This window comes from Xenopus tropicalis, chromosome 4 (genome assembly GCF_000004195.4).
Source record: "Xenopus tropicalis strain Nigerian chromosome 4, UCB_Xtro_10.0, whole genome shotgun sequence".
NCBI lineage: Eukaryota > Metazoa > Chordata > Amphibia > Anura > Pipidae > Xenopus > Xenopus tropicalis.
In genome coordinates, this window is record NC_030680.2 from 32,645,131 (window position 1) to 32,659,065 (window position 13,935).

Genomic DNA, 13,935 nt, shown 5'->3' on the forward strand with positions numbered 1-13,935 from the left:
TGCGACCCCTAGGATCTCAGTAGTGTCAGTTTATACGCGTTTTGCACGTTTTCAACGCGTGATTAGTATACGGGTATAAATATACGTGTACATAACAAATTTCTTAACCAACAATATTAAATTATATTATATCATATTTTATCATATGTTGACCAATACTGAATGTATAAGTTTTCAACGGCTGTTATTATTTGTACTGCAGATTATTTTTCTGCATAATGTAAATATTAATGTTTGAAAATATTTTAATGCCTTTATTTGGCTATAATGTTTAAAAAAATCCCAATAAAAATGATTGAAACTTAAAAATAATAATTTGTTCAAAATATAGGCCAACTAAAACACCAGCATTAGGATTAGCATTAAATGCATGTGTCTCCTTTAATTGCCATGCATAGCATTTATATACAGATTGTTATGCTAGATATTTTACCTATATACTTCCCTTTGGTCCTGGCTCCTCATGGCTCTGATGATGTTTAGAATGGAGCACATGTTTATCTAGAACTGCCTGCAGGGCCAGTGTAGCAGTCTCACCTTTAAATAACTGGAGCAGGCAGGCCAGACCAAAAGTACATAATTTGGCTGGGTACTCAAACCAAACTGGATGCACTAAGAGCATAAACTAATTTGGTGCCAGGCCAGAACATAGGCACCCAGACTATGCTGATGATTGGGTGAGTGAGGCCATACCAGATTAAACCAGAAGGTGAGTTAGATGGGGGAAGTCAGGCCAGACCAGAGGCACCCTGAAGACAAGCTGTAAACAATGGAAGTAAGCTACCTCAAGCTATATACATAATACATACAAATTCAATAGTCTGTTTCTTTATCTTGGTGAATGCTTTATTCACTGTAACTCCGGTTGACACATATACATGGATGAACGAGCACCCTACTGTAACTGTTTAGAGTTTCATGTAACTGATGTAATTTCTATAATTAAAAGTAACCAAAAAGTTATAAAATTTAAGACTGCAGGCCAAGTTCCAGGTCGTGGACTTCTGAGGCTTACCTTGTTCCCTGCTGTGTAACAGATATTTATCAAAGTGGAGTCCAAGCCCATGTTAAAGGCACCAAGGGAATCTGTATATTTGGGGAGTACCTTTCATTTATTGGAACAGCTAGAACAAGTATACTGGTTGTAGCCGGCATTGATTTATTATCTTTGTATTGCAGTCAATAATATGTGATAGTTGTTGAAGCTGCAAGTCTGGATGCTGTACTCTGTACCATCAAACCTATGCAGGGTAAGCACTGTTATGTCACTTCTGTCTCCCCTGTCACTGGGTCTGACTCAGTATATCCATCAGAAGGAAAATCGGGTGACAATTATTAATGTACCAACAATACATAATGTACCAATGTGCCAACAGCCAACTCCATCAGCAGAAGCAACTAAATATGACAAATGTGCCTGTGTTAAACTATGGATGTCAGTATAGCTCTGTTTGACATATTTGTCTGCAGGAAAATTACTTTTGGTTCTATTTTCAGTCATATGAAAAATGTCCCCTTTCTTATTGCTAGAGTGCTGTTTTGGCACTGTAAACTGTCGTGCTACTTATTGGGGTCCACATGTTTAGCAAGATGTTTACACTTCAGCTTTATGTTTACTAAATGTCAGACTTTTGGATGCTTTCAGCTGGGAGTATGATTTAGATAACTGATCTTGACTTTACCTCTGATTGCAGGCCCAAGAAGAAATGGCTTGGAAGATAGCAAAGATGATTGTAAATGATGTCATGCAGCAGGCACAGTGGAGTGCTTCTCCAGAGAAATCTACAAAGGTTGGGCATAGTGAGCAGTAGTGTGTGTATTTAGCAACAGGTGCTAAAGCAGCCAAATGAGTTCTGACAGAGTGGAAATAATTTAATTTGTGTTTTAATAAATCTCCATGTCCTATGAAATCAATTCAATTTTCATCTCCTTGAGCTTGGTACCCGGAGTCTTTATCCTGTGTGTTGCACTTGGCTTTGGTTTACCATGTCAGCCCAATGCTTATTCTCTATAAACTTATTCATGTCTTGATGTTTCAGCAGCAGGTTTCATAAAAGATTCCCCTTCCCTAATGACATTCTATACAAGGGAGAGGCTTCGATTATCACCATTGTAAGCCTGGTGAGCTGTAAATCCACTGCAGGGCCACAGGTGGTTGGAGCCCGAATGGAAACAAATTTATCTTAAAATAATTTTACAATCTAATGTTTTGTCATTGGTACTTATTACATTATATTGACAGTTTCCCTTTGGCTTCTCCTACCTACAAATACAGGAGCATGGGATGTATCTGGGCTTTGGTGTGTCCCCAGTTATTATGGATCTTATAGGGATGTATCTGTATCACAATAAAAGCTTTCCTGGCACAAACCCAACTGTTTATTACTAAACCTATGCCTGGCTGCTGCAGCTGTGACACATGGTTTTGGGGTAACACTGTGTAAACAATGTCTTCAACCAGTCAGTTGCATTGTCCCATCCCTAAGCCTGCTTCAGCCTAAGGTGATTGGCTATCTCCTGTCACATGTTTAGCGATATTGCTAGAGATCACAGCTCATTACCTGCTCTCTCTGTAAGTACATTTTTCAGCTAAATATTATAACTTTATGTTTATCATTCATTAATAGGACGGAATTGCACATGTTGTAGCATTATTTATTTAGTAGCAGGCAGAGATTTCTGCACATTCCCTGTGCCACTGACATTGCTAAAGAGCCAGGATGGCAGTTAATGGCAGTTGGGCAGCAGCTTTATGGATGGAAATATTAAAACATATCAACACAAATGTGTAGGGATATGTCAGTATCACTTTGATTTTGTTTTGTCTGTGTATCTGTCACTTTGTAATGGTAATAGCCAGAATCTTTAGTTATTTGGGAAATGCCCAGTCAACTGCTAAACTCTGTTGGATGATGTTGGGAGTTGTAGTTGAGTAAAAGCTGCAGGGACACAGGTTTGAGCCCAAATGGAAACCAATAAATCTTACAATAATTTCACAATCTAATGTTTTGTCATTGGTACTTATTATATTATACGGTCAGTTTCCCTTTGGCTTCTCCTACCTACAAATACAGGAGCATGGGATGTATCTGGGCTTTGGTGTGTCCCCAGTTATTATGGATCTTATAGGGATGTATCTGTATCACAATAAAAGCTTTTCTGGCACAAACACACCTGTTTATTACTAAACCTATGCCTGGCTGCTGCAGCTTTGACACATGGTTTTGGGGTAAACACTGTCAGTATCACTTTGATCTTTTGTCAGAATCTATACTCATTTAGGGGGTATCTAGCCAGCTGCCAAACTCTGATGGTGGGAGTTCAATAACAGCTGCAGGGCAACAGGTACTGCTGATAATGTGTATTTTCTCACATACCTGCATATTTGCAATCAGCAATTGAGTTTGAAATGTCACCTACAATTTAGAAAACAAAAGCAAAAATGTTATTGGCTGCTATGGGCAACATCACTGGTGATGATGGCTTGCAGACTATAATAAATATGCCCCATAGTCAGCCAATTCCCTTTCAGGTCTCCAAGCTATAGAGATGGTTGGACCCACCTGTCAAGTATAAGAGCAGCTCCCAGTGGGCTCCAGCCAAGAACACTTCCCATCAGCCCTTTCTTATTCCCTACATAACTCATAACATTTAGCAGTATCTATAGCTAATATTTGTGAGTATGAGCCGTGAATATTATTTTTCCCACTGGGCCCTAGGAGGCCCATTCCAACACTGGCTATACACACAATAGCAGGTAATAGATTTAGCATTTAGGAGAATTTAAAGGAATCACAATGTTCACGCCATGTCCATGTTTTGTAGCTTTCATGTTGCCTCCATATTAGCTGTGAAATATACCAATCTCTCTTCTCTATTACAGGAGAAACGGTTATGGGTTGCAAGCTGTGTAGAGTCGAGGTAAGGATGCTCACGTGTTCCCTTTTGTCTCTCTTAGGGGCCTGGGTAAAGAATATGGTGGCACTGGCATAGGGGGGTGTGGGAGTTCAGGGCAAAACAGATGGGGGCCAGGACCAAATTAAACACCTGGGCACATGGAGCTCTACTTACATAGCTGAGACAGATAATTACCCACACACACACATTGTACTGATACAATATATTCTACACAATAGGTACTCATCTTTAAATAATGGTCACAAAAAAAATTCTGCCATTATACGGCAAAATCCAGGGTATGGTATTTTTCATACCCTGGATTTTGCCGTATAATGGCAGAAGTTTTTTCCCCACAATCAGTTTATGAGAAACCATGATCTTAACAGGTGTGGGGGGGAATGTCCTTTAATTTTTTAAACTGTGTTTTACAGAACTCAATTATTCCTACAAAGCATGAGAATGCTTACGTGGAGATCCTAGAGATCAGTGATGTGCGTGACTCTTTGGTGGAGTTTACTGCCACCTTAGAGCTGCCCGACCACCCGGCTCAGCCATCTTTCCTAGGTAAGTGTGATCAGTACTAATAAGCACTTATAATACCAATACTAAGGGTTGCATAGTTGGGTTGGACAAAGTTAAGCAAAGGACTACATTACTGGATAATAATGACATCTCTTGTGTTTTTTATTGTTATAGAATCTCCACGTCCTGCTGGGAATGAAGAGGACCCTGGCTCTTCCCACAACATCGGAGGGGCCATTCCTTTTCATGAGCCTGAGGGCTCCGTACCAGCAGAGACTATGACCAGGGATACAGCCAGCCCCACCAATTTCATCTGGCCTTCATTTGTAAGTACATTGTATGGGTGTATATACAGTATATATGTACAAACACAATTTTCTGACTGTATGCTTAATGTTCTTCTTTTTATTTTATTTAACTTGCCAATATTAAGACCTCATACATGACCCATATATATATGTAGAAGCCCTGAGATGATATTCTGCTTAATGTTTCTTAATATGCTTTATCTCTTCAGGATGCCACGGTGGAGGTCCCTGGTATAGAGAATATATCCGAGGCACTGGTGGTCATTTCCATGAGGGCTAATTCATATGAACCACCAGCATTGGCAGTTTTTTCGGGTAAGTAGGATCATGCACTGACTTAGGGTTGATCATGCAGATTTATTATACACAGTCCATTTAACGTATAGTTGATCCTTATATCTGGAAGTCAATGTGACCTTTTACTCATATAGCGTATAACTAATATCTTTCTGTCCTTTTATTCTTATTGCATTTATATGGATTATATGGTCATTTATGTTTTCTTTTAGTAATGGGAGAAATATATATGAATATAAATTATAAAGTATAGTTCTAGAATTGTACTTATAATGATGATAAACTGTATTATAATTTTGTTCCATTTTTGCATATTCTGAAGATCCTGATTGTGATGCTGGCATGTCCAATAACAACGGACTTATAGTTCCCAATCAGAAGCAAGAGTCTGAGCCAGAGAAGGACACCGAGGATGATAATTCCACCTCTTCCAGTCCTTCATTACCAGTAAGTAGATTCTACTTTTTATGTTTTACAAAAACCAATAAGTATAATTAGATGAGTAAATCTTTACTTCAAGGTTTGCATTTGCAAAGTATTCATTCTTAATGGTGCACATATGAAATTCTTGCAATGTTCATTCTGTGCATAATGCTCATTTGTCCTTTATTTGCAGCTCTGCAGTCCTGACTTTGGTTCAGATTCTGCCAATAACATACAGGGTGCTGAAGGACCATCTATCAGGTATCTGATTTGGGATATATTCTCTTTTCTTTTGGTTTAGAATTGTAACTTGCTTATATATTAAAATATTGGTATTGCATAACTTTCACTTTATGTAAAGCTTAAGCTTTATAGTTCTTTTCTCATAAGAGGGTATTATCAGTAACTGGCCAATACCCTCTGGTAATTGGATACTACAGAAAAGTCACCAAATAAACTGTATATTAGATTAATCTTGTCTGTGAACATGAACAAAACATATATTAACTTTATTTTATTTTTCAGCCCTGTTGAGCCCAGATCTCCCTCACTTGGAAATTTCAACCTGGGCCCAGTGTTGGGAGAAGGAGCATTTGGGAAGGTGAGCGACTCATTGCACAGTTAGGTTTTAGTTACTACTGATTTACCCAGAGTGATTGAACTTTCTGCCTTCTGACTCCAGGTATTCCTAGCCGAGCACAAAAACACCAAAGAACTATGTGCTATCAAGGCCCTGAAAAAAGAGGAGATTTTGAAAAGGGGCAACTTGGACAGGTCAGTGACAGGGGAGAGATTAATATTGGCCATATCTGTGTAATCTTTTCTTGTTATATTCAGCTTTATATGTAGAACAGTTTTCTATTTTTATATTTAGTATCTATCTGACCTCATGATCCTTTAAATAATTAGCAATTGGTTATTATCTGCTGTATTGCCCCGTGTCTGTTTATTAGGATAAAGGGTAAGTGTAATGTTCCCTTGTGTGAGTCTCACATGGTGATAATGGGATAATTTAACCCACAGTGTCTTCAAAGAGAAGGAAATCCTCCAGAGGGTGAGTTCTGCCGAACACCCGTTCCTAGTGTCAATGCATGGAACCTTCCAGACGGAGTCTCACCTATTTTGTGTGATGGAATATCTCCCTGGAGGTGACATGTATGAAATTGTAACATCCGTGGAACTGCAAGAACCTGACGTCATGTAAGTAGAATGGGAATGAGGGAATAAGTTTCTCTAAGGGGCACTTTCAGTGAAGCATCATCTCAGCATATATTTTTACAATGTAACGTAATACACGCAAAGCTACACCTATCATACAGATAACTGCCTTTGTTCTCACTATGATCACCTCAATTCTCACACATCAGCTTATATATCAATAAAGAAAAAATATTTAAAGTAACTGAATTTTATTTTTTCTCTTTTCAGGTTTTACACCGCATGTGTCGTTCTTGGCCTGGAGGCATTACACCACCTTGGCATTGTCCATAGGTAAGCATTAATATTAATAAAATCATCTTTATTTCCAGATCGAGCTGGTAACAGTGTGTTAATCATTCGCTTGCTGTTATTGTAAGGATTTCTTTTTGTATAACTACTAAACTATTGACTTGGTTTTAATTCAGAGATATAAAGCTTGAGAATTTGCTGTTGGACCGGGATGGCTACCTTAAGATCGTAGACTTCGGCCTCAGCAAAGACAGTAAGTGTTGCTTATAATTCTGGGGCATACAGGGGATAAGATCAGATTATTAGGTATTGTTATATTTAGATATAGTGTTATATATAAGTGGCATAAACAGATCTGAGTGGCTGTGTAGTTTGAAAGGAAGCAGTTAAGGAAAGTTCCTCATTACTTTACATTAGGGCCCCAGATCTGCAGTTTCCTCACAGTGTTTCTTGTGTTTAAGGCTTTGGATACAGCGACCGCACTAACACCATGTGCGGCACAAAAGCTTACATCGCCCCCGAGATCTTCCTGAAACATGGATACGGCATGGCCGTTGACTGGTGGGCCCTAGGAATCACCACCTATATAATGCTCATGTGTGAGGTAAGCACAATTCCTATATTATCATTGGGGAATCATTGCCATTGCTGTTTCATAATGTTACTAAACATAGTGTAATACTATAATTAATATATAAGTATAATACATATTATAGTCTCCATATTTACAAGCATAATTTCCCATACTGACAGAAATAATGTAGCATGAATAATACTGTATTTGGCTTCCCTTTATCATTTATAGAAGAAATACCCCCAAGGCACTGTACTAAGAGATGGTATCTGTATGACCAGCTGCACATGAGAGATGTAGTTCAGTACAGAGCCTGCACTAAGTTCATATAGCAAAAAATCTCTTGGGAATGTTGTTTCACCAAAGAAATAATGATTCACTTTTTCAGTTACCATTCAACAACGAAGACCCGGTTGAGCTAATGCAGAGCATCCTTTACGACAACATCGAGTTACCAGACTATCTATCAGAGGATGTCTCTGCATTTATAAAAGAAGTAAGTTGGCCTCAGCAAATTAGTATCATGTGCCTTTAGTCACTTGTTATACTAAGGGCATACATGCTGTATAGTTATTATTATTACTACCATGATATAACATATGGCCTTTAGTGTCTTTTAGTGGCAGTTACAGGCTTTCACTGAACTTTACAATATGTATTATTACCCCAGAAAGTCCCTTCTATTCCATAGGGTCAGACTATGAATGCCAGAAGAAGTGGGTACTCAGTTTAGTAAAGGGGTATTACCGATAATGGCTTGTCCCCTAAATACAGAACTTAATCTATGGTTCATATAAGCAGTTAATAAATTAAATATGAGCTTAATTAGTCCATTCAAGCAGATCAGTTACATATGCATATGGTTACTTTCTCTATGGGGTTAGAAAATTGCTTGTATTTCCTGGGTGGATACTTTCCCAGTAGAATAATAAAATAGACATAAACAATAATGATTTAACAACAATGTTTGTTTTTATTTTTTGTAGCTTTTAGAAAAAGATCCAGAACATCGCCTCGGTTCGGGTGAGGCTGGTGCAGAAATGGTGAAAGAGCACCCCTTCTTCAAAGTAGGTTTTTATTCTATTCCTTTCAATTTACAAACAGAAAAGCACTAATGAATATTGCCATAGCCTCGTAATGCATTATAATTTCTTGTACCAGCAATTCTAGTTTTTGGACCAGATACTCATCATTAAATATTACCTTTTCATTTAACTTTCAGGATATGGACTGGGACCATCTAGTACACCGAAGCATAAGGCCTCCATTTGAACTGGACAACCAAGACCACCTGGAGAGCCAAGAGAACCCTGAATGCCAAGCTCCGGCACTGACACCGCCTGCTGTAAGGATTCCATCAGAGCTGCAAGAGGCATTCAGAGGATTCTAAATGAACATCAAATAAGTAGACGGAATAGATGGGGAGGGTGGAGGGCCAGTCCATATCTATAGAAGAAGTCCATTCATGAAGATCAGAGATCTAGAATATCGAATATCCAGAAGATCCAGAATACCTAGAAAGATCCAGAACATCGCCTCGGTTCGGATGAGGCTGGTGCCGAAATGGTGAAAGAGCACCTCTTCTTCAGAGTAGGTTTCTATTCTATTTATTTTGATTTACAGACAAAAAAAGCACTAATGAATATTGCCAGAGCCTCGTAATGCATTTTAACTTTTTTTTCCAGCAATTCTAGTTTTTGGACCAGATACTTATTATAAAATATAACCTATCTTTCAGGGTATGGACTGGGACCATCTATTACACCAAAGAATAAGGCCTCTGTTTGAACTGGACAACCAAGACCACCTGGAGAGCCGTGAGAACCCTGAAAGCACTGACACCGCCTGCTGTAAGGATTCCATCAGAGCTGCAAGAGGCATTCAGAGGATTCTCAATGAACATCAAATAAGTAGACGGAATGGATGGGGAGGGTGGAGGGCCAGTCCATACCCATATAAGAAGTCTATTCATATAAAGTGACAATCAGGTGAGCCACCTTAATAAGTTCTGACTGAGTAGGCAAATGTAGGAATAGTCTGCTCATGGTTTGTAACATATTCCAAAACTTCACCTGTATAACAGGCAAGTAAGATCTAGAAGCAAGGTGAGAAACAAACTGTATTTTTATCACAACAGCTGACACTGTAACATCCTGCCTGGTTTTAAACCAGCACTCTGCAGGTTATTATGCAGTCTGTTATAACGCTGCTCTATTTGAACAGATAACTAAGTGTTTGGTTCAGTTTGCCCCACAATGCATTCTGTAATTACTGACTCCTTCTCTACAATCGACATTTGGCACCCTTGCCTGCCCCATGGGAGTCTCTGGATTCTTATATGGTAAGACCTGTTAGCACCCGAGCAGCTGAGATTTAGGCCCAAAGCCAAAGGTGGCTGTTATAGAAGAGCAGGCCAAGACTCCCTGTGGTTTGGGATTCCCTTAAGTGACAAACAGGAAAGTAAAACCTGGCACTAAGTTAGGAAACAAACCAATAGTTGGCACTACCTCACATTATTTGTATTTGTTTTCTGGTAAGGTTGCAGTTGCCACCTTGGGAGATCCAGAGAAGAAGATATTGAAGATATTAAAGATGGTTACCATGTTTATCCATGCCAAGGTATGAAAAGTAGGTTTATTCCTAAACAGAATGAAGGATGTACCATGGGGTTTTTTGCACAGGCATTCTATCCTATGAAAATCATTTTGCCTCAAATGGGCATTATGAAAGAGTACAGGGCACTGAAAGACTCAAATAGTAAACAAATATGTTATATTTGTTTTTTGCACACCATTTGTACCCCTATGTGAGTAACTGGTTAATTTGCAGAATTAATTATGAAGTCTATAATAAAATAATTTACAATGCTGAATGATTCATCTGACTGCTTATTTATTTATAATCAACACATAAGTTCAGTTGCCCTTTAGATGTAAATCCCATTGTGTGATTCTGTTTTTCAGATGTGAGATAGCGTGGCGACAGTCAAAGGAAATCTTATTCTGTAATGAAGATCATGGATCATATACTGAACATTGTACCAAACACTCACTGGAGTCCGTGTGAAGAAAGAAGCCTGTACCCCACCTGCCTAGTGCCACCCATTTTTCCTACTCCAATAGGCACTATTTCATATATAACATGTTTGTTCTGCTCACATTATGTATATAATTATACAAATAAAAATATTGCTTCTAAGAATATCATCTTCGTATTTATTAATGTCTGTAAAGTGAAGCGTGAATGTGTTGTTGCTATGCGCTATATAAATAACACAATAATAAACTCAGCAGTGCTGCCCTTTTTGGAAAAGTACCTCTGGTGAAAGAATTGCCATCAGCACCACCATGTACCTGGTTTATGTGTATATAGAAGGGAAGTCAGGGGGTTTATAGACAAGCCAACCTGCGGCCCTCCAGCTCCAGTACCATTTTAACTTTACTCTTAGGGACTACTGTGACTTCAAGTTCATAAGAAGCTGGAGGTACCACATTACTATAATACAGAGAGGCTCCTTTCCATACATATATGTATATATATAAATATATCAAAGAAAGTACACCCACACTTATCTCCAAATATTTTGTCAGGTTGCATGGTAAAAAAAATGTATATGTTTGGTAAGGACCAAAACTTTCATTTGCAGGTTGCAGGTTACACAAGATAAAGATGCAGGGAGTTGTATGTGATACAAAAATTCAGTCAAGGCAACTCCGGTGTGCCCCAAGGGGGTGTGGGCCCATGTGCAGTCGCACTCCTGCAACCCCCAAACTGACTAGTATTATTAATTCTTACCTACAGCTGTTGCTGCCCGGGGCCACATTATGTACAGGGTACAAGGCAGCCATGTATATGGTATAGGAAACAATAGGAACCATGGGGCAACACAGCGGAGTAGGTTGGTGCTGTCTTCCTTCATGCAGAGAGGGGGTGGGATTTTGTACACAATAGGGGTCATTTATAAACCCAAGTGCAATGTGTAATTTCAGATGCAAATAACCATTTTTATTTATTTTTTACCCATTATGCAGAGTAAATGTGGCTACACTAAAGTTGCATGGCCTGTGATAGTGCCCAAAACAGACACAGTTGTGCTTGTGTTACAAAGCTATATTGGTTCACGTTGCGTTAGTATTCTCAGACCTGGGATTGTGCCAGTTGCAGAGTGAGTGTCCCAGTTGCACATGGTTCACTGGGAGCAAGTCTGGCAAGATGAACTCATTGGCTGCAAAGATAAAAATGCAGGGGCATGTATGGTGCAAGTACAAGGATAGGCACTCATTATTTCATCCATCTTAGCCCACACACACTTTGGGATGTGTTCTTACCGTGCAATGTACTACAGAGATGGTGTGATATAGAGGTTAGGGGAGCCTGTGTTGTAGGAAGTGGGACATAAATAACCCTCTCATCCAGTACTGAAGGTGCAGTGGGACAGCCCCAGGCTATAAAGCACGATGAGCTGCTCTACCTGATGTTGGACTAAGTCCTGTGTTTTGTAAATGGGGGAGATAGATCATAGACCAGCCATGGTCACTCTGGTCAAGGTGATAATGAATTAAAATTTTATTTGTCCCAGCAACAGCTACCGTTGTACTGGGAGTAGTAATTTAACACCAGCTGGAGAGATAAAGGTTACCCGCCCCATGCCATGGGGAAAAGCTTCACTGGGGTGTGTTACAAGCTCTGGCATCAGTTCCTTTAGACTAAAATGCCAATATGGCCAGTAGGCTTGATGGCATGCAAAGTCATTTTCTGCTAAATACAGGGCACAGAATAATAATATCTCTCTTTGCTTTACAGGGATTATCCTTTAATATACGGAAGGATCCATCTATCCTACCTCTCTTAGAGTAGAGTTAAGAAACTCTTTTCAGTATTAGCCTTAGTGCCAGAGAGACTATAAGGGGGAATGTACTAAACAGTGCAATGTTTGCTCCTGTTTTACCAATCAGTAAATTAATAGTGCTTGCTGGTTTGCTATAGTAAAAGGGAGCATCTGATTAGAAAGTGAAGGTACTTTTTGCTTCTGGGCTTTTGAGCCTCACACATAAAAACAAGGGATCATTTACCATGCAGAATGCAGTGTGCAAGGTGCAGAAAAGGGCCACAGTCTTTTTTTTTGCACACTGCATTCCTCCCTTCTAGTTTTCCCCCATGAACACAGCTAACCTGTGCCCCCTGACACAGCTCACCACACCAAAGTGCCAGATTTATAATCTGTTACTCAGTGAAGAGAGCAGTATTGATAAGTGTGCAAAAAGGGGCACGCTCTGTCACTTGCGCTCTGGGAAATAATAAATGTCCCCTACAGAGTCAGAAAAGAGGAAAAGTTGTACTCACTAAATTTTAAACCATTAGGTGGGGGTGCAATTAAGCCGTGACCACAAAATTCATACAGACAGCAACAAGAAGTCCTTTGCACTCACCCATTATCAATATATATAGGACATTAAGATATCCTCTGCCTTAATCTACCAAGATATGCCCTCCCCTTTGAGCAAAATTGGGATTCTTTCTCCATATATTGCAATATACTATGCTGGCCGACTACTTCATCCCTGGTCATACTTGACTAAGTCAATGTCACCCCCGGTCACTTATGGCCAACTGCAATGAGTCTCCTGTTAAGGTCTTCCTCAGCAGGAACACTTATTGCCAAGTTCCAAACTCTCTTTAGAAGCAGCGTCAGCACAAGATCTATTAGTTGGGTACATAGAATTTGTATAAGTAATCAGACAGAAACATACCTAACATCACCATGTGCATTGCCACACCTGAGCCTGAGTCGTGTAACAGTCACTCCCATTGGACTGAAACAGTGGAAACGTTTATTCTGGAGACAGAAATGGCATTTCACCATCTGGCAGTTTGATGGAAAAGTCTGTGTTTGGCAGATATCAGGAGATCATTCCCTGCTAAATGCATAATTCCAACTGTAAAGGTTGGTGGAGGGGGAATAATGCTCTGGGCATGTCTATGATTTGCTACAGTGTACAATGACATTCTTGGTTCTTGACTGTTTCAGCACAATAATCCCTTTATGCACAAAGAGAGTTCCATACAGAGTGGGTTTGCTGAGAATGGACTCGTAGACCTTAATTGGCCTGCACAGAACCCCTGGATTGGAACCCCAACTACAAGTCAAGCCTGGTCCCCAACACTAGCGCCCAAATTCACTAAATGCTCTTGCAGCTCAATGGAAGTAAAATCCCACCAGTATCTAGTTCCTACTAGATGCTGGTGGGATTTTACTTCCATTCAGCCGCAAGAGCATTTAGTGTATTTGGGAAGCCTTCCTAGAAGAATAGGGGCTGTTATAGCAGCAAAGGGAGAGGCAACTTCATATTATTGTCCTTGGTTTTGAATAAGATGTTGGTAGGTGAATGTGAATATAAGTTATGTAATATAAGCCAACTCGGGGTGGTAATATTTTTGATTTACTTCCTCCAATTTGCTGCT

The 13,935-nt window shown here is 39.5% G+C and overlaps 1 protein-coding gene across 3 annotated transcripts; it reads left to right on the forward strand.

The window, feature by feature from the left end:
* The first annotated feature begins 364 nt into the window (after positions 1-364).
* On the forward strand, positions 365-10,674 carry LOC101733271 (protein kinase C-like). 3 transcript variants are annotated; one of them, XR_004222306.1, is made up of 17 exons: positions 365-1,250; positions 1,695-1,790; positions 3,884-3,921; positions 4,332-4,464; positions 4,597-4,748; positions 4,940-5,045; positions 5,350-5,474; positions 5,644-5,711; positions 5,976-6,051; positions 6,133-6,224; positions 6,474-6,941; positions 7,076-7,503; positions 7,862-7,969; positions 8,460-8,540; positions 8,696-9,063; positions 9,212-10,092; positions 10,437-10,674. XR_004222306.1 is itself a non-coding variant. In XM_031900625.1 (11 exons), the coding sequence occupies exons 3-11, from the start codon at positions 3,895-3,897 to the stop codon at positions 6,652-6,654; spliced, it is 960 nt and encodes a 319-aa protein (XP_031756485.1). In that variant the 5' UTR covers positions 365-1,250; positions 1,695-1,790; positions 3,884-3,894; the 3' UTR covers positions 6,655-7,829. The 3 variants fall into 3 exon arrangements, 1 of the variants encoding a protein (XP_031756485.1); XR_004222305.1 differs by having other exon boundaries at positions 6,474-7,503; XM_031900625.1 differs by lacking the exons at positions 7,862-7,969; positions 8,460-8,540; positions 8,696-9,063; positions 9,212-10,092; positions 10,437-10,674 and having other exon boundaries at positions 6,474-7,829.
* Positions 10,675-13,935: the final 3,261 nt, after the last annotated feature.